We start from the raw sequence: 21,742 nt of genomic DNA, 5'->3' as shown, positions 1-21,742 counted from the left end.
TTAGACCTTTCCATAAGAATTTACTAATTTAGCTCAATTTTAAGTAGAATTTAAAGGCTACTGATTTCCCAAGGAGATCTTTATTCATATCTAAAATCTCCGAACTGGCCTTTTCACTTGGATTCATATCTTTGTAAAGGAATCTAACTGAGGCACCTCAACGAGAATACTAACAGAATGAACTTTTAAGGAAATATCTGGCCTTAATTATTCCACATATCTGTTTTATGGCCAGTCCTAACACGTTGCCCAAGAGGTAAAGGCACTAGATTTTTTCCTCATCTACTTAGTCTGATACGTATCTCTGTTGGCTCTGCTTCTGTGATGGGTAGGTACCCCTTGGCCATTCTCTCCTGTCCCAGAATAGTGACTGGCACTTAGGTAGCCTTCAGTAAATGTAGTAGACGAACTAAGTGAATGAATGAGTTAACTACCTGAATGGATTAGCCCTTTATCTACCTTTAGGTATCTCCTTCCTATAGGTCCTACTAATCTATTTTTTAAAGATCGAGTTTTAAACGAGTTTTAATTTTGAGTCACAAAAGGCTGTTTTAGACTTTAAAATGTCTTATACTTTAAACTCAAAACAATTGACTGCTCTTGATCTGTTTCTTACTACCTTCCTTAAAGGTCTTAGCAAATCTTTAGCTTCAGCAGGAGACGGGACTGTATCAGAAGCTGGGAATCTAGAGGGCAGAACCCAGCGCTTTATTCTCACTCTCAGCCCTGGACCACTGCAGGGGCCCATTCGCTGGTCTCTGCCTTTGGACCTTTTTTCTCCTTCAGCTAAACTAGTCACTGCAATGACATAAATCTCCTTAAAACATATCTCTGAATGACTCCTTTTTGCCCAGAGAACTGTAGAAGAATAGGATTTTTAAAAATTTCCTTTGTTAGGATCACTTTATTTTACTTGCAAACTTAACTTTTTGAGAGGAAGACTTTATAATCCTTATCTAACTTAGATAAGAGAGAGCACAATTCTTATTTTCCAGTCGGGTTTAATTATGACAGCATCAGAGAAGACAGCATTGGAAAGTTAAGTTTCATGAAATTGGTGAGGTCATTCATCTCCCAGTGACAAAGAGGTTACAAATTTAAATGAATTCACTTAGTTTTTCTACAACAAGCATTCTAACACATATAATTTCCTCTAACAAACAAAACATTTTAGTGTTACAAGTTAATATCCTTTAGAGAATAACTTTTAAAACAAATTCCAGAATGAATATTATAGGAAATTTTTAATAGATAGATCTGGACAAAAATTCAACTTTATGGTCACAAGATATTGACTGATATTTGTCAATTTTATGGTGACAAGGTATGAATAATATTTTCCTACCAATTACCATAACATTTAAGTCAAACAATGGGTATGGCTAACTCAGTAACTTGTACTCTCAAAAGTCCTTAGGCCAACAATTTCTTGAGTATGAATTAGGTACCTAGATTTCATTACAAAGATATGAATCCGAGGGAAAATGCCAGTACCTATGTCCTATAATTTAATCTATAATTTAAGCAAAGCCGAATCAAAAAAAATGTTGCCTATAGTTTTCTGTGTCCATATAACCTCACATCTCCCACTGCATTTAAGAACTTTCCTTTTAAGTGCTATTTCCCATTATTCTATCTTCCAAGAGACTATTCTATCTACCTAGATCTATGTAACCTAAGTCACTCTCTGTTCTCTAAATCCTTACTCTTCTTGTGGCATTATTATCTACTCATCAGTGACCATCTCCAATGACACCTCTTCCATTTATTCAACCAAGATGACTGAATTGCTGCTGTGATTCAGGTATTGTGTTTGGTTTGAAGTTTAGTACAGCTTTCATGGAGCTTACACTTTGGTTGGATGAATGGACACTAATTTATTATCCTAATTAAAATCGAATTACAAACTAAGATTGGTGCTCTGAAAGAAGGGACAGGGTTCTATCAGAGCCTGTAAAGTCTTCCATGATCCTTTCAACCAGAGATCATTTCTCCCTCCTGAAGCCCTCAAGGTGTTTTATGATTCTACCAGTTGGAATTCTTTGGTTGTGAGCAACAGAAACCTACACTGGCACATTTAAGGAAAAACATTTTTGTTTTTTTGTTTTGTTTTGTTTTTTGGAAGGTAGGGAGCAGGTCATAGAATCAGAGGAAAATCTGGGGAATGAGACAGAGAGGAGAGACCCAGAAGAGCCCCAGAAGAGGAAGCAGCAGGCCGCCCAGGGCAGCTTCCTCAGGACACTTCTGCGTAGACAGCCAAACTCCGAGAAGGACTACACTTTCTCTAGTGGTTAAGGGCATGGGCTCTGCAGTCAGACTGGATCCACCACTACTAGCTGTGTACACTTGGCCAAGTCCCTCTGTTTCCTCATCAATGAAATGGAGAGATAACAGTGTCAGCTTTCTGGGAAGATACTGACGTAATTCATGCAAGACACTTCAAACAGTGCCTAACACATCGTAAACGCTCAATATGTTAGCCATGTTAGCAATTACTGTTATTAAAGTTTCATCAAAATTCAGATTTCAAGAGTTTTCCTCATTAGGATCAGGTGTCCAGCCTTTGTCCAAAGCAGGACAGCGAGCCTTATGGAGTATCCTCAGGATTATATCCCATAGCAGAGTGGCTCCCCAGAGTGAAACCAGGGTGCTAGTTTAGGAGAAGGTGTCGATGCTGGGCTGACAGGAGAGAAGAGCTCCTCTCCTTCTTGCCACCTTATCTTATTCCGTCTTCTGCCACTGCCCTTTGTTTTTGTTACTAATCCCCTCTGTCAGATTTTAAGCACCTAACGGGTGAGAAGCATGTCTTATCTCTGTTCTTTCAGAAATACAGCGTCTCCCACCTCAAAGATGTTCCGTACCTATTTGTTGTATTGAATTAAAATGAAACCCTGGAAGATATGATTCTCATCTCAGCTCAAAAAGCATCTGGGTGGGGATGGGTCGAAAAAAAATTTTGAATTTGTTTTTGTTACCTCAGAGTATGCCATTTTCAAGAAAAATATATAACCAAAGCTGTGTAGAATTTCAGAACTTTTCAAAAGTATACTGATATAGCAATGTCAAGATTTTATTTAAAATGAAAGCAAAATTTATTTAAAATGAAAGCCATTGTGCACAAAGATGCAAGTGGAAGGTTGTTCAGTTTTGTACTCTTCATGCCAGTGAAATATGTCCATCAGTAGAGGTATGACTAAACAAACAAATACCACCGTAATAGAAAATACTGTAAACTAGTAAATTCAATGAAGTCGACCCTTACATGTAACAGCATAGATAGTGCTCTAAGAAGTGTTGGTAAGTGAAAAAAATGAAGGTACAGAACAATACATACAATATAGTTCTTTTATGAAAAAAGAAACAAAAACAAAATGTTTTATACTGATGCATATATATGTAAAATATGTAAAAAGATTTTAAAGTTTTGTCATCACTGTATAATATGCCTTGCTTAAATGAAAGGCCAAATCAGAATGATACTACATATTTTATACTGGTACATTTTTATGTTTATAGACCTATCTATAGTTTTATATGTGTATTTATATGTATTGAATAGAATAACAAGTTGCTTCTGTGTAGTAGGGGTTGGGGGAAGAACCACAATTGTGAATGATGTTCTATGGAACTCTTAACCTAATCTTTAATATTTAAATTTTTACATGGAGAATATATTCATTAATTATTTATTTAGTGAAAAGGCATCTAAAAATAATAAAGAAACTAAAAAATGAGGAAGCTCAAATGCCTTTGAACTCCCTTCGTTCCAGAATGCCGGGACATTCTGCTTCCTGTCATCACCAAGGAACTGAAGGAGCTGCTGGAGCAGAAGGATGAGATGCAACACCAGGTCCAGGAGAAGAAATATTGCGTCGAATTGCTCAACAGCATTTTGGAGGTGCTCAGCTGTCAGGATCCGGTGAGTCCTCATGATGATGTAGTTGTCCTGGACACAGACTAGGGCTGAGCTGATTAAGCTCTGAAATATTGATGCTGATGAATAGTAGTCAAAGTCCAAAGATAAAAGTCAATGGCTTCCTCTGGGGGCCTGTCTCTCCAGTGACTAACCCCCATGGCTGTGACAGATGAATTGGGGACTGGAGTTAAGCATGTAGCATTTTGTCAGCTTATTTCTTGCTGGACAGTCCTTCTCATGGTGTGGGTGAGCCATATTGCAGACTTCTTAGATGACTCGTTCATTACTAGAGCCTGGCTTGCAGGGGCAGGAGGTAGAGTTTCCTATGCCTACATGGCCAAGAAAAACCCCTCTTATTTGCTTTCTTAGCTGATTTACTTTGGTTTTGTTTCTCCAGTTATCTCCTGAGATGGTGAAAATGGTTAAGACTAATTCTGGGTGAGCAGTTTGCTCAGGCCTAGACTCTAGAGATGGGTAGGGAGTGGAATGGCGGCAGGCAGCAGCTGTGGCAGTGAAGCACATGTTTATTTGGTAAACACCATTCAGATATTATGCAGAAGTGGGGCAGTAGGTGGGGGGCTTCCAATGGGCGGGATCCGTAGCAGACAGGGAGGCGGAGAGGTGATAACAGTAAAGACTGAGAGGTGACGGTTATACGTGGACCTAACATTCTTAAGACTTGGGAGAGGACAGTGGGTGTTCTTGATTTGACTCACGTTCCTTTGGCGATCCCACCTCGTCCTTGAGTAACGTTCACGAGCTCTCTGCCCCTAGGTGGGCTGGCATCACAGAACTGTGTCAAACCAAACAACCAGTAAGTCTTTTCTAAGTGTTGGTGTGAGCATTTCTCCTTTCCCACCCTGGAAATCCGCAGAGAAAGGCTTTTTGGATTAACTGTATCTTTGATTGACTATATTAGAAAATTCTGCAGCACAATATTCCTTGACTGCTCATATCCCATAGTGAACCATTTTTATCAGTTTTTGTGTGTGTCTTTCTTCTGTTTCATTCTTTCCATTCTTATTGTCCTAATTAAGCTGCTTCTTATCTCATTACTAGGTATATGCCGTAGCTTGCTTCATTCATTCATTCATTCATTCATTCATATATACATAGGATGCCCCAAGTGTGTGCCAGACATTGGGAATACAAAAGCATGGTCTCTTAAGAAAATCTTTGCAGACATATAAATAAGCAATTGCAATGTAATGTAATGACTAACATCTAGATGCGTACTAGGTGAACTGGAACTACAAAGACCCTGTGTGTGTGTGTGTGTGTGTGTCAGCATTTTTGTCAAGGAAGCCTTCATAAAAGAAGTGAAGCTTCAGCTAGATGTTTAAGGGTGAGTAATTAATGATCACAGCTGCTACTTTATTTGCTGTTTACTAGGCACTGTGCTAAATACAATCCATGCCTTCTTTCTGCTCACCCTAATTGGTGCGAAGGATAATTATTCCCATTTTACAGAAGAAAAACCTGAAATTCACAAGCTTAACATTCAAGGCCAAATGTCAAATAAATTGCATGGTTAAAATTCAAACCCAGGTTGGTCAGACTCCAAAGTCTGCATAATCATAGGCATCAGGATACAAAAGCTTGATCTTTTTCTTCTCTATTTTTTTTTCTAGTCTTACTGTTTTTCTTGGGGAGAAGAAGTATAATGCCCAAAAGCTTGGATACTGAAGATCTACTTTGTGATGATGTTATGATAATAGTGGTGTTTTCATAAGCACATTCACGAGTCAGTTAGTGAACTGGTTCTAGTTCTAAATTTGAGGGAGAGTTTGGTCTTTTTCTCACTGACAGTCTAGGGATATCATTTCTCCAGAAACGTCCTAAAGAATGTTGCCTCTTTCTGTTGAAAGGAATTTACAATGTTCCTTACATATTAGTAATACTTAGATCCTTTTCAATGGGGCAAAATCCTGGATCCTTGGAATTATGCCAGTGGACCCTAGTTTGAGGAATACGTTTGTAATGGGCTAATTGCCAATTTCCCAATTTGAGTGGAAGGATGGCCCCAGTTCACAGTTCATTTGTGAAGCAACAATACCCCCATCCCATGGGAGCGGCCCCCTAGAATTCTGTCCCGACAGGTTGCCATCATTTGCACATTGGTAACAGCAACCACTGGTGAGAGGGGCTTCTGCCTCCCACTCTCTGGGTACTTGTGTATTTTAGGCTTTGAAGCTGAGGAGTGAGTGAGAGGCCCTGAGTTCCCTTTGGGGGATTGTGGCATCCGGACTTGAGGTCCGTGGGGTGGTATGGTGTCACTCTTTACTGCCTCTGAGTGCTCCACTTTCATAATGACTTTTGGCTGTGGGGACTAGCCTACCCTTTTCCCAGGGCGAGCAACTGATTTTGCTGAATGAGTTATTAAATACTATTATTCCCATTGGGTTTGACACAAGATTCTGATGCTTTTGGAGCTTCACATCTGACCTCTTCAGCTCGTGAAGATAGAAATCTCTCCTCTTCTCGAAAGCTTTTTCTTTGACGAAGGCAATTCATTCAGTAGCTACTATTACTTTGTGCTAAAAATCAGAAGTTCTAATCTAAATCTCTCTTGCTCTAATATATACTAGCTCTCAACTCTGGTTACACATCTGTGTCATCCAAGGAGCTCTTTAAAAGCAGCCAGACCTAGGCTCTGGTCCTAGGTATCCTGATTTTATTGGTCTGGGACTGGTGGGGGCATCACGATGACAAGTTTACCAGGTGATGACAACAGGCAACTGGCCTGGAGGAATACAGCTCTAGGGGCAGAAGGTCTTAAACGTGAGCGCGAATCCGAGTGACTGGAAGGAGCACTTCAAACAGGCTTCTGATCATTAAGTTTGAAGGATGGGGCCTGATCATGTGTTTTTCTAAGAAGTTCCAGGTAGAGTGGATGCTGCTGGTCCAGGAACCCCCCGTAAAGAACCACTGCTCTCACGTGACCTAATTTTTTTCATCTTCAGGATTCCCTAGAAGTAGAAATAGAAGACGGTCAGGCTCACCTTCAGTCCTTTACCTTCTTAATTGAAGAGCCCTTTCCAGTCTATGAAACCTAGCATCTTCCCACAAACCCTAAATGGCAAAATCCTCAAACCCATCCACTTGTACACAGAAAGCTATTTTCATATGGTTGTGGGGGACACGGTCTGTGCAAAGATCTGACTTTGAAGATCCAGACCATTGGACGTTTGGTTTCTAGGCACCAACTTCACAAAATTGGAAATTTGGAAGAAAAATTAAAAAGGCTCCCAGACTGCATGTCCTGGCTTTTCCTTCTAGTTGTTAGGATACTCTCTGCCGCTAAAGGCATAGCCATCCATTTTTTTACTGGCCCTTTGTTGGCACCATGGAACAACCTGTCTTTCCACCCCAAGCGTAGATTATGTCTACCTGCCAGAACAACCACCTAGGGCCAGAACCACGCCTGGAAATTTAGCAATTATAGTGCAGGATGCCAAGCTTCCTCTTGTGGGGCATTGTGTGTTCTGGAGATGGGAAAAATGCTTGTCTTCAATAGATTGTCATTGTTTGGGTAATTACAGTCCAGCATAGCGGGCCTGGCATGAGGAACCTGTTTTCCTGTTATTACCTTATTCATTGTAACCCTGGGTGGCATATGACTCAGGGTGAGATGTCCACCTTTGCCTAGGTGTTGATTTTTTTTTAATGATAGTGTTAAACTTCCTCACCCAGCTTGCTTGAGTTGCACTTAGCATATGAAAGGGACAGGCTCAGGTAAAGGATAAAAGGACCGACTTCTGCCTCTGTTGGCTCCTTTCCTCCCCCTCACCGACCAAGTTTAGTTGTCAACTTAGGTTACCTTGAAGGGTGGTTTCATACTGGCTTAGTTCTGTGCCTTGCTGGCCGCTGAGTAACTCATAAAATTTAATTTTGCGCCAGACCCAGAGGGAGTTGGTTTTTCCCCTCTTAAAGCAGGCTTTTCGTTTTTATGTTTCATTCTTTAATGGAAAGGAGAGTCATCATTTTGTACCCTGCTTAGCAATCACAAAGTGGGCAAAGATGACGCCGATTCTGAAGAGGAGATGGCGTTGGTTGTATCTGCATTACGGAGGCAGAGAGAGCATGAACAGAATCAGCTTTTTAAAAATAAAGTGTTTGAGTCCGTTGACTAAACCTGAGGGTTTTACCAGGGCACTGTATTAGTCACCAAGGGTTGGGGGTTCTGATGTGTGGACTCGTCCACTTAGACACTGGTAGGGAGGGCTTTACTCCTGCATTTTCTTTTGCTTGGCGTGTCCTTCCCAGTTCCCATTCTTTCTATGCAAATAAGGTCCTGAACTCCTTTTCGGTTCAGCTCAGATAATTTCTCTTGCTGGAATCCTGTCCATTCCAGTCCTCTCCCCCTCACTCTTGCCCCTGCCCTGCAGGCAGGTGTCAGGACATCCTTCTCTGTGTTGTCATTGCTATGTGTTCAGAGCGATATTAGAGCGCTCATTGCTTTGTTACACTTCCCGGTGTGTGTCCCCTGCCAGGCTTTGAGCACAGAAGCTTGGAGAGGAAGCCTTCCTCGCCCAGTGTCTCAGAGCAGACACTTTCATTCTGGCCTCTTGCTACTTCCGCCTTTATCCCTCATCCTCCTTCTCCATCGCAATTCTTCCAATCCCTCATATGCGCCACACCCTCTCACTCCTGGGTTGCTGTGCTCTATTGGCACCGCCAGAAAGCAGCACCTTCACTGTTCGCCTAGCTAAATCCTACAGAAATGTCACCCACCCTCCCAAGGAAGCCTTCTCCAAGCGTCTCCGTACCCCTCTCTCGTGGTTGTGGGGGCAGCTCATGCCTGCTCCAGCACCTGTGCTGTCGTCCTCTGTGGACTCCCCTGGAGTGCCCTGACGAGAGTCACCCACACCTGCCCTGCTCTTTGCCCTCCTCTTGCTCCCCTGCCCCCACCCCAGCCCGTAATGCCCGGCATGCAAAGATGTCTGTTGAAGGTTTGAATAAATGAATGAATATGATTTGCCCAAATCAATGGCAGGGACCGATTTCTCCCCTGGGTCTTCTGCTCTAAGTGCTAGCAGGGTGTTCTCCTTCCTCTTTTTGCCTTCCTTAGATGTCAGGCGTGGAGGCTGAATTAATTACACTTAGTTTATGACATATTATCCTCATCGGTCTATGCAAGGCCCTCTCTTGTTGCACGCGTGTGTGTGTGTGTGTGTGTTTCTTCCCTTTCATCCACTCCCATACTCCTACCACTTGCTATGGGCAGTTCGTCAATATGTTGAATGTGCATGTGTGATGTTGGATGCATGTATTTTTTAACACACACACACGCTCACACTCACAGGCATGCTTCTCCTTTAAAGAGGATCAGGCATTAAAAGCAAAAGCTCATTAGCATCTTCAACTCTGGCAGGGTCCTGACGGGCGGGGAAGGGACAGCTACACATAGGGCGTGGTGTCTCTGGAGGGTGTTCGGTCCAGCACCACCTCCGACCTGCCGCATGTGAAAGAGGTAGCCCTCACAGGTCTGTGCGTGGGTGTCTTCTGAAGTGCACCCACCATGGTCGCCCTGAGTTCTGGGTTCTCCAATGATCCCCAGCAGCCTGCTTGATGCAAGGTCGAAGGGAGGCTGATGCCGCCTCTCCACGTTACCGTTTAATTCCAGGGAATCGATACCACCGTGCAAAAGCAGCAGGTTTTCCTCCGACCTATCTGCTCCCTCGTACTTCAGATAAAAGGCAGGGAGATAAGGCTTGCTGAAGTTCTTTGTGGTGCATGCCAAACAGAGAACAGCTAATTAATCCCCACACTTGATGTTGAAATAGATTAGAACCCTCTACTTCTGCTATGCCCAAGGCCATTTTCTTTATACCCCTTGCTCTCCTCTGCTTCTGTGGCATTAAATGTGCCCTTCGTAGGCCAATGGAATGATATTACAAGGTCACAGACAGTGACGTATGGTACACTCCCCCCTACCCCCAGCACCTTTTAACCTGCTAAGTCTTTCCTCGTACATCACAAATGTTTGTTTCTGGCAGGGCAGGTTTTATTATCCCCATTTTATGAGTGAGGACACCAAGCCTCAGAGACAGGCCAGATGACACTCCTGATTAACTAAAGTCAGAGAGTCAGTAGAAGGCGGAGCGCACGTCACAGCGAAGCCAGAGACCCCACATACACACAGCGCCCTCTGCCACTCCACGTGCGCACTCTGCCGTTTAAGAGCACGTCCCCAGCGTCATTTCTCTGGCAGAGGGTTGGACACAGGCTTCGGAGTCAGGCCACATTCTTGCACCTGTCCCACAAACACAGAGAGCACCTGTCATGGGCACTACACTGTGTTTGGCGCTGTGGTGGTGAGCAGAGCTGGAATACACCCTAGCTCTGCTTCTCACTAGCTGGGGGACCTTGGGAAGTCATGAATCCCTCTGTAAAATGAGACACTGTTTCCTAGGTGTGTCAGGATTACAAGAACATCTGTGAAAACATGCAGCATTGTACCCGGCATTTAATCCGTCCTTAGTACATGTGGCTTTCTTTCTTGCCTCTCGGTTCCCCCTCCCCGCTATGTGCCCTCCCCTGTTCTAGGCTGCCTCTGAAACAGCCTTGTAATTCTTTTAAGAACAAGAAAGGGCCAAGTGGTCCCTGGGGCAGATGGCAAACATGTACTGAGCCAGGGAAGGACTCTGGCAGATCTCATGCCAGCCCTGGTGGCACCAGATGCTTTGGAGCCCTTGCAGGCTCCATGGGAGGCTTGCCAAGGAGCAGCAGATGCCGCTGCTGGAGCAGAGCCGTCCCCTGCAGGGCATCTGGACCTCGTAAGTGTTCCTGGAGGGGCTGGAGAAAAGTGTCATCTTGCCTTTTCAGGGACTCCTTTGGGGTGTTCCAGAACTTCGGGGCTCATGATAACCACTGTAGGGGGTGGTGTGCTGGAGCCGGCTCACGCCAGCGCATGAGAACCAAGTGTTAAATTTTAGGAATTTTATGAGTTATTTGTTAAATAACTGCCATTATTAAAAATTTATATAGATATCTATAATTAAATAAACTATATTAAAATCAGAGGTAACAAATAGATACTCAAGATGTATCCCTTCCCGATTATCTTACTACATTTATTCTTGTTCGTGTGCTTGAGATTACTTACGTCTGTGGTGTGTGTTTGGTGGCAGTACAGTTTAACGCTCCACCCTGGCCGGTCGCCTCCCGGCTCTGTGGTCAGTGACGTCGAATCGGTAGCTTGAAATCAAACATGAAGGGAGCACTCACACCGCAGAACTGGCAAACGCTGTACGTCCAAACCTGTATCTTTTCCTTCCTGGAGAGCCAGTTGGGAAACGTCTACCAACATTTCACTGCCCGGGACTCAAAGGAATTGCCCCAAACAGGAGAAACCCAGAGACCCAGGGGAGCTGCCTGTGTACTTCTCCTCTCCCCAGCAGTTTCAGATCTGCCACTGGCTAAAGGTCCTCAGGGGACTGGGCAGAGAGAGGACGCTCCAGGAATATAACAATTTTAAGACAAACTAAACACTCAACCTAGAGCAGAGATATAGAAATATGTTTCGTTTCCCATGACAATTCTTATTGACTGGCAACAGCTTCTTTCCTAGCAGCGTTGAGAAGTTTGAGGACTGACAGTGGCCAGTGAGAAAGAGCCCTGATTCCTGCTTAGGTGAGGGGTGGGGGCGATGGCTCGGGGGCCAGGGACTCGCTCTGCTGAAACTCTGAGTCTAATCCACATGGCTGTAGGAAAGGCACGTTTCATGAGGAGATTATTATCTTTCACCTCAGTAGGTTTTGACTTTTTGGCCTTACATAGGGTTTAAAGATGATTCAAAATTAATTTTTGATTCAGCAAACACCACGGTAATCATTGTTACAAGGAAGAACCATTGATAGATACTAAACTTGCTGAGCAAAACTCTGATGAGAAACAGGGTATTTGCATAGTCTCAAATACAGTCCCAAAGCATCTACTTATCAGTGACACAAGGAAAGATAGTAGCAGAGGAGAAACCTAACAGGCGCCGCCTGAACCACGCGACGGCAGGGAGCCTCGCCAGGTAGGACACCCACCAGCATCACGCGCCTCTCGATAAGATGTACCGAGAAGGACGCAGCGCCACTTGTGGGAAATCTTGCCAAAAATGCACGACCTGAATCTTACAATGAGAAAGCATTCGACAAACCCCACTTGAGGGATATTTTACAAAATAACGACTGTTACTCTTTAAAAGTTGAGGTCATGTGAATGACGAAGAAAGACTGAGAGACTGGCACATGTTGAAGGGATTTAGGAACTGTGACAACTCAGTTCGGTGTAGGATCCCGAACTGGTTCATGGAGTAGAAAATGGACGTTAGAAGGAAAACTGGCAAAATTAGAGTCAGGTCTGTTGTTCGGTTCATGGAATTGTACCAATGTGAATTTCCTGGTTTGATAACGTGCTCTGGCTGTGTTAACATTTAAACGTTACCATTAAGGGAAGCTGGATAAAGGGCACATAGGAACTTTCTGTACTATTTTTGCAATTTTTCTATAAGTCTAAAATATTTCAAAATTAAATTTAAAGCTTTCTTTTCAAAGTATATAAGAGATGATTACTCGCATCAAGGAATGCATTTTGAGGATGAGCGGTTCCCCAAAGTACACCTGTTATGGTAGATGGAGGGGTTTCTCTTTGTCAGTTAAAACTACAAAATCTACAGACAGATGACTAGCCTTACTAGATGATTCCACCCTATTAACCACCCCAATCTATCAGATGAACGTAACCCTCGACCAAAGGAGCAATCGGGTCTTTGCCTAACTGAGCCATTAGTGTGCACTAACCCAAGACTAGGCTCTGGGGCTTGGGAACATGGAGGCGCAGAGGAGCCTGGCCGTGAGGACCTCAGGGCTACAGCACTTCACTTGGGCTATTTGACAGCCCTGTCTACGTGGTTAGTCCTGGGCCACCATTTGGGACTTGACTGTCACCTCATCTTTTGCTTGGCAGGCTTGGAAAGTGGATGATTTGACATAACTTACCAGATAGTCTTTGGGTCATTTATTCTCAGGAGATCCACCTAGAAAATTAAAAGACAGCTTTTATTGATGGTTGACTAGAATTCCCCCCAATAAAATTAATAATTCAACATGTTTTGTTCCATCAACACCAACTGGAAATACTTCTTGAGGTGTTCTTCAGTATTTCTTTATCTTGACCAAAGTATAAAGGAGTGTACCTGCAGCCAGATATATAATGGCCACTCCACACGCCCTTCCATCCTCGATTCCACGCCCACCTTGACTGCCAGGATGAGGATGAGGCAAGAAAGGCTCTTGCCTGGGGGTGGGGGAAAAGTAGGGCGGCACCAAAAATTTGGTATTCAAGAAAAAGGCTAGTTCAATGCAATAATTTTTAATTAACATTTTTATTTTTTCATGATTTTTTGCATTAATTTTTTTTTAAATACAGCATTAAATATGATTTGTCTTGATTACTTGAGTTTTTTGATGCCCTTTAAGTTTTGCCCCTGGGGCAAATGCCTGTATTGCCTTCCTCTCTCACCCCCGTCATGGCTCTGTGTAGTGACTTTCGTGGACACCAGCCACATGCAGTAACATTCTGACCCATAAATAAGCGAGAGTGGCAGCTTGCAGGGGTGGAGAAGGTACCTTTCCATTCACCCCGCAAGACTGTGGAGGATGCTGTGGAAGATTTCTGTCTGCAGGGAATCCTTGCATAAAAGCACAAGTTGAAAGGAACAGCCATTTATACTGAACCTTCACGAGGCCAGCCACTTACTTTCCAAAAAGCATTTCCTACATAATGCCTGAATTAAATCTCCTCTTCACAGTTGGGAGGCATGAGTTAAAAGCCCGCTCAGCAGCAGAAAAATATAGCTATGTTTGGTCCAGGTTACAGTTACTGAGGGAACTATAACTTTGATTTGCTCAACTGGCATAAATGTAAATCCTTAAGTGAAATGTGTTAAGTGAGAAAGGAAGTGCTTTGTTTTAAAAGATGCTTTTGGTCCACAGCTCTGTCTACAGTGCCCCAGCTGTCACATACTATTTGGGGGGCAGCGCCAGGGACTACACCAGAGAAGTTTCCAGAAAACAATCCAAGACTTCTAGAATGCACATTTTCAGTGAGATTTTAGATGGCTCGAGTCTTAGAGGTAAACACAATTGACTTAGCAGCCCAGATTAGAAAATGAAATGTTTAATTTCAGCAGTTTCTCTAAGCAGCATAACATACTAAAGGGATCATTAAACTCTGTTTAATGCCTTTTCTTCTACATGGAAGTCAGACTCCACTTAGATTTCCTCTCCAACCACGACTCTTGTTGTTTTCAGTCAGTACTTTGCATTCCAGGGAGACCCGCCTCTCACTTTCCCACCAAGCCTCGCCCCCCCTTGCCTCCTTCTTTGACATTCGCTTGCTTCCTCCATCTGGAAGGGGTTCTTTTTTGGCCTTCTGCCTCTCCGGGGACCTCCAATTGGTGGTTCACAACAGGAATCTAACCCACAGATTAATTCTGTTTCACTTACTTAATTACTTAATAAAATTGACCAAATTACTTAATAAAAGTCACAGTCCCATTACTCTCTATTAATTTCTAGATGACTGGAGCCGCGCGTTTGTGTAATCTGCCTCACCCCCTAGGGATCTGAATTGGGACTCCGGAAAGCCAAATTTTGCCTTTCGAGATAGACCCAGCGCAGCTTCCCTTTCCATTAAGAGATGGTCCCAGGTCCTTCCCCCCTATCTCAGTCATCCCTGCTGTGTTCTGACAGCTTTCGGCTTTATTATACAATTGAGCACTTAATTACGTGCAGTTGTACATTTGTTCTTGTCATGTCAGGCCTGTCTGGCCTTTATTGAATCAGAACTAGCACTTTTTTGTTGCTGTTGTTATTTCTCTTTTCACGTCAGACAAAACATTCACTGAGCACTTACTTCGTCAGGCACCACTCCAGGCATTGCGGATGCAAAGGTGATTAAGACAGAATGAGCTCCCATTCAAAACTACCTTCGAGACCTTGTTTCCCAGCGCCGTTCCTTGGCCTCGGTGCTCTGTTCAGGTTTCGGCGCAGCTCCCGCGCTACGCCTTCCTCCACGGCCAGTGCTCCTCCCGTCGCCACCGTGACCTCTCTTTGAATAGCCAAATCACAGTTGTCCTTCGAAGCCTGGGTCAAGTCCTCTTATCTCTGACCCGCCCAGCCCATTCCACGGACATGCGTCCGTCCTGGCCTCGTGGAGTTTTGACATAGCCTGTCACTTACTGGAAGTGACAGGTGTCCCACATTTAGTTTGCAGACTCTCCAAGGATAGGGCTGATCTAGTCTTATATTTTTCCTACACTTCTATGCTGCCTGGGCATAGTGCCGAATTCTGAGCAGATACTCAATAATTAATCTTTGCGGTTTGATTGATCCTCTCATCTTCAATTATTCTACTTTCTAAAATACATGCTGACACTAATTTTATTTTTTATGCACAGCAGAACCTAATGAGAAAGATAAATCTGCTGCTGTTGCATTGAAACAGCATATAAAAAGCAGGTACTGACTTTGAGTATTGTGCTACCAAAGTTGTTTATACATCATTTTAGAATTCAGCATGCATTTTCCCACAGAAATAATGCAGAGGAATAATGGTGGTCAAATTTCCAGGCCAGTCTGTGTGAGCATGTTTAACCTATGGCGCAGCTGAACATGGGGGCAGAGAGTAGAGGCTCACATGCACTTGTCGTCATTGCAAAACTAGTTTCTGAACATCGTAGGTACTTCACCTTACCTGGCACTCATGACACTTTGTTTACCTTCGATCTGTCTGTTTTCTCATCTAGACAGTAAGTCCTGTGAATGCAAGGACTGCCTCTGTCTTGTTCAGTGCCATATCCTAACTCAGCACCTCGTACAAATTGGGCAGTCAAAAAATATCTGTCGATTTTCATTAAGTTAAATTCTAGTTGAAAGATTATGAACTTTGGAGATACGCAGACATGGATTCAAATTCCACCTTCACCACTAATTAGCTGTGTGATCTGAGGGAAGTATAAGGCCTCTCTGAGCCTTACCTCTCCGTAATATTTTGTTAGTCATGACTGTCATATTGACACTGGATATATGTTTCTTCTTCCCTTCCCTCTTACTCCAATGTAGTCTCCTAAAAAGTATTTGATTGATGAACGATGTTTCCTTTTTGTGCTGTACTGGCTGAGGTGGCGATGACAGGGAAGGTGACATTTGGTAAGAGAGCCTTTCAGCAGCTTTAGACGACATGCGAGTTCCAGTTTCAGCTCTAGTTTTGACCGTCCGTGTGATCTGAAGCAGGTCCCTCAAACATATCTGTGAAAGAGTGATGATGGATTTAAGTTACTTTTCAAGCTTTTCCACCTAAGTATTGCTAGCTTGAGGTGAATGACTATAAACTCCATATTCTAGGGGTGGAGCCCATCAGTCTGTCTTCATCTTAATTATCCATGCATACTGTATATTCTAATTCATGATAGGTCTATGCTTAGAATATTACTGTTATTCGTGAGTCACACATTAATACATACCTACTGTATGTCAAGCATCGTGTAAAGCACCTTTTATACACAGAAGTTAATTTTTACCATAATCCTGGGAGTAAATTGTTATCATGCCTATGTTACTGATAAGCCAACTGAGGCTTACAGGAGTTAAAAAAAAATAGGTATAGGCTGCATAGCAAGTTAGCAGAGCCAGAATTCAATCTGTTGACATCTAAACCTTCCCCTTACACACCCTCAAAGAATAAGGCTTTCCTAAAAAGAGACTTTCTGTTAGCCATCAAGTAGGTTAATAAAAATATTTGTACCACGTTAACTGGAAAAAGCAGAACACACATTGTCTGCATGCTCTGTAGGGATTTCGCATTCATAAGGACTTGAAGGCATCATAGAGGAATGAGAAGTTAGATATATTATAGGGTTGGAGTTATGGGTATATTATGTCATTTTTGTTTCTGGTAGTGTCTGTGCAATAACTCATGTTTAAAGAATGCTCTGCATAATTTAGTGGTGTGATCCGAGTGGATAAAGAGATAGTTGATTTTGTTAGACATTAAAATTTATCCTATACATTTTTATGATGGATCATAAATGTAAAAATACAGGCAAAACTAGTATTTTTTAACACCCCCCTCAGGCTTGACGAGATCACCATGGCTATGGTAGGTAACAAAGAACAGATATGCCTCAACCTCATGGAGAGGCGCTAGAAATCCAGTGAGCAGAGTTTGAAAGCAAACTGTGGGAAGTGGAGAAATTTTTGTCTGTGACTAGAGCCAGTCATTAGGGCACAAAAGGGAGGCTTTCATATCTGGAGCAAGGAATGACGTGATTTGGGGAAGGTTGGAAAGGAATAGTTGAAATCTTCCAAAATATCCCGAGAAGACTAATTGCTTATCTGCTTGAAACCTGTTCAGGAAGACAAGTTATAATACTACGTCCTCTTGATTATAAGGTGCAAGCTAAAGGAGAAGGGGAGGAGATAGCACAGATAAGAAAAAGAAGGGAAAATACCACCGGCATCTTTGCTTTTTGAGAATAGATAACTTCGCATATTTATTTTTTGCATCAAACTCTTGATTGATAATATGGAAAGTAAATGTAGGCAATGTCATTCACCCATCCATTCACCCTTTTATTCATCTTTTCAACCTTCCCCATCCATTCATGGACACGTTCATTCCACATATTCATTCACGGGCTTGGCGCTTACTCTGTGTCGAGGAAATGCTACACTTTGGACATTCAAAATGGAAAGATGTGGGCCCATACTTCCAAGAAGTTACGAATAAAATTTTGTGGGAACTCAAAAAGAAGAGCAAACAACTCCTCCCCTTAAGGTGAGATGGGGGTTCAGAGTGACTGAGTCAGAAAAGGCTTTCCTAAAAAACAGAAAGAAAGAAAAGAAAAGACTTCCCCAAGGAGATGAGTGATCTGGGTGTTTTGACTGCTGAGTAGGAGATGGGCAAGTGACTAGAGGGAGAAGAGCCTCTCAGACACAGGTAAAAACTGCTCTCAAAGGCATGCTGGTTGCCCTCTGAGGGAAGGATGAGCTGACCAGGACTATCTGGGTTCGGGCCTGGGAGAAAGAAACATGCCCCCCACCCCCGACTCAAAGGACTGAACTCCCCCAAGGAGCAGTCCACAGCCCAGTACTAAGGGGTGGTGAGCTCTGCTTCATGAAGACATCGTGATTGTGGGGTCAGAATTCCAGGAAGTAGGTAGGAATCCAAGTCTCAGTGTGAGCAGGATGAAAATGGCACAGGCCAAGGGAAAGGGGCTGGTAGGAAGAACGTATGAGGGTGAATTAGGTGTTATTAGAGAAAAGTGCGATTTATTATAGCAGAAGGCCTAGCAGATGCACATTTCTCTGGGCTAGTTCTGATAGCACATCTTCCTAAATTTCCCCCCAGCTGGGCTTTTTGTCTCTTTTCTGAGCTTCCTCAGCACTCTGTGATAACTGCATGGCCCTTTCCTCACCGGGTGGTTCTTCCCTAGTCACCACTGCCGGCAGATTACCACTTCTTAAAAGCAGGGACCGGGTTTTCTCTGCCCCTGGATCCTCGGCACTGAGGACAGAGCATAGCACATAGTGAGTTCTCTACCCTGGCTGCATGTCAGAATTATAGGAGAGCATTTTTAAAATAACAATGCCTGGGCCTTAGGGCCTTAGCCCCAGAATCTGGGGTGGAACCTAGGCATGGATATATTTAGATATTTAGAAAGTCCCTAAGTTATTCTAAAAATGCAGCCATGATTATGAACCACTGAAGTCGATGCTCAGAGAATGTTTCTGGAGACATTGCATTATAATGAATACTTACATGGTCACCTCATTTTTGATAAGGCAGACAGGGATTTGGGGAAGAACAGCAACCTGAGGTTTAGGTAGCTTCGTATGGCTCTAAATTCACCCCAGACCGAGGAACACTGGGAACAGATGACTACTTCTAGATGCTTTGCATTTACCAGAAAGAAGCTTGTACTGTATGTCTGAGCATAAACTCACAGATTCGATTCAAGATGAATTGGTTACTAACAGGGTGGGTTCTCACTGGCTGAGACTATAAAGGGGCTGAAACTTCAGAGGGAAACCTTTCCTACTTGCAGCTGGTCAGGGAAAGATCAGAAGCATGGATTCAAAGAAGGAGCACTGGGTATATTATGGACACTGGGAAATCTTCTTTTCATCAAGAAAAGCCACCAGAAACCATAGATCAAAATGGAAAATTTGGAATAAATCAGAAAAATAAATGAGTTCTCCCTCTTCAAAATTTATTCCAGATATATAGATTCTAGATATATAGCTGGGGAGGGGCGAGCACGCAACCTAAACTTTCCAAAAAGGGTGGGGTGGGGATGATAGTAAATATTAGACATGCGGCAGGACTTTCAAAATATTTGAAACCATCATTACAATTAGGGAGCAGTGAAGAAAGTCGCATAGGCTTTATCAGCATGAAAGCAGAGACACACACTGTGGAGGCTGTCGGGGGCGGGCAGGGGAGCGGGGAGAGGGAGGGCGCCCCACGCTTCTCAAAGTGAGGAGACCTGTTCTTATTCTGGGAGGCGCGATTCTGTCAGCACCTGAGAGGGGCACAGATTCTCTATTGCTCGTTCTTTATAGAGATGAATTTCTGGGGAGGGTTTTAATTATATCCAGTCTGAATTGGGAAAAAAAACCAACATTGACGTCGGCATAACTGCTCACACAGATCAAAGGATGCATGGCCAGTCCTCAGATGTACTGCTCTTTCCTGGCCAATTCTCTTGCATTTAAGATCGGCCTACTTTTTCTGTCCCTTTCCAGCAAAGGAAAAGAGGTTTAAGGGCAAGATTTTAAAGCCTCCCGTTGTGGTAATTTTTTTCTGAAGTTTCTGGTCTAATCTATGCCTAAGCAGAATGGTCAGTGAGAGCGGGCTCTGAATTCTGGCTGAGAAACAGGATCCTGGCATGTTTCATGAGACCTGTCTCTGAACTTTGTTTTGTGCCTGCCTGACTTGGAAGGGATTTGTGGGGGAAAAGTCCGTTAAAAAAAAAGGAGAGTGGAATTTTGTCATGGGGCAGCCCTGCAGAGGAAGCTGGATCATTTGGGACCCAGCGAGCTGTTGGATGTCTGTGTTCTGTCTCTGGATGATGGCTGGCTGATTAGGGCTATTTTCACTGTGGGAAGGAAGGTAGAAGGCTGTGTATTTTTTTTTTTATTCCTTTCCTCCCCTGTCTGCGACCCTCTCAGCCATCTGTGTGGGGTCAAGCTGTGTTGCCAGTGCCGTTGAGGAAGTCTATGCCCAGAGGTTTCTAGATTCCAATTCCCTCCTCTCATCTAAGCATCTCTCCTGACTCTCTCCAACAGCTGCCTCACACCTACTCTTAGCTTTTCTACTTAATTAATTAAATAAAACCTACATCCCTTATTTAAAAATGTGACGATTACTTATTATGTGTCAGATGTTGGTGCTAGATGTTGAACCTAAAATAATGACAGATCTATTTCCTACCCTCGGGGAACTCACAGATGATTCACAATCTATTCATTTCAGCAGTGAAAGGGGGTCAGGCAGGAGTGGATATGCTATGTATGACACATACCCCAGGCGAGCTCGTCGTCTAATGTTTTAAGGCTCTTATTTTAGGGCTGCATTTTCACAGGAGAGAATTAGCCTTAAGTCAAAGAATGGCATTCTATCCAGGGAACTTCAAATGTCCGTAAATGGTTGGACATATATTTGGGAAATCATTTGGAATGAGGGAGAATCTTACTGCTTCTTGAAGGCACCTGCTCTCCTGAAGCCATCCCAGCATTGGAGATGAAGGCTGGTGATACACAGAGGCTTGAAGCAAAAGGAAACCAAGGAGACAGGAGAAACTCTGGGCCACCATGAGTGGGAGAGAGAGGAGGGTGGTGATGGAGCGGCAGAGGAAGTTCATTGGGAAGTCGGGACATGGGAGGACGGAACCCGGATTTTGCAGGGCTTTCTGCATAAATAGTAGCAAAGATTTTCCCAACTAGGGAGTTTTCACCATCAGTTCTGTCCTATTACCATGGATGTGTGTTTTAAAATATATTGTCTCCCACACAAGCACCCGTGTAAACATTAAGTAATTTGCTTACACATTAAAAAAATAATAATAATATATGAGCACCATTCACAATTTTCTGACTAGCAGAGTTAAACAGGATGCCTACTTGGGATTTAGCTTGTTCTCATTCAAACAAGGAATCTTGACGTAATTGCACTATGTGGTAATACTAAAGAGGAGTGGGTACACTTTCTGTTAGTTTTTTAAAATATTATAAATAGATCACAGATCTCTATTACTACAGTGCAAACCTTAAAGGAACCCATTGTTGCAGGGCTATTTAGATATTTATCTCACTTGCTATTTTGGATATTATAAACAATATAAAATTGCTATAAATAGCTGTGTACACAAAGCATGAGCCCTGCAATGGAGATAACGGATTCAAATTCAGCTCCATCACCTACAGTTTTGTGATTCTGAACAAGTTGCGTAAACCTCAGAATGTCCTCATTATATTATGGGGAGAACCAGTGTAATAGATCGATAAGAATATTCCATACATTAAATGATATAGTACATGTAAAACATTTATTAAAGCATCTGACATTTCTTAGCTGCTCAATAAATATTAAATGGTAATGATAATTAGAATGGATCTTATTTTACATCTTAAAATGGGGTAATACTTATCCCCAGAGTTTTCCCAAGATGCACTGAGATAATAAATACAAAGCACACAGCCCATTGCCAGGCAGATGGTAAGAATTCAACAAATGCTAGCCGTGTGGTTTATCCATTTGTCCTTATAC

At 43.0% G+C, this 21,742-nt stretch overlaps 1 protein-coding gene across 1 annotated transcript in view; it reads left to right on the top strand.

Annotated features, from left to right (window-relative positions):
* DOCK2 (dedicator of cytokinesis 2) overlaps positions 1–21,742 on the top strand; it is a 361,300-nt gene that overhangs the window by 127,769 nt on the left and 211,789 nt on the right. The window contains exon 26 of the mRNA XM_016160161.2: positions 3,771–3,919. Coding sequence (XP_016015647.1) covers positions 3,771–3,919 — 149 coding nt within the window. The remainder of the gene's footprint in view (positions 1–3,770; positions 3,920–21,742) is intronic.

This window comes from Rousettus aegyptiacus, unplaced genomic scaffold (genome assembly GCF_014176215.1).
Source record: "Rousettus aegyptiacus isolate mRouAeg1 unplaced genomic scaffold, mRouAeg1.p scaffold_m13_p_7, whole genome shotgun sequence".
Lineage (NCBI taxonomy): Eukaryota > Metazoa > Chordata > Mammalia > Chiroptera > Pteropodidae > Rousettus > Rousettus aegyptiacus.
Note: the sequence above shows the minus strand (reverse complement) of the source record. Positions and strands in the feature narration are given on the sequence as shown.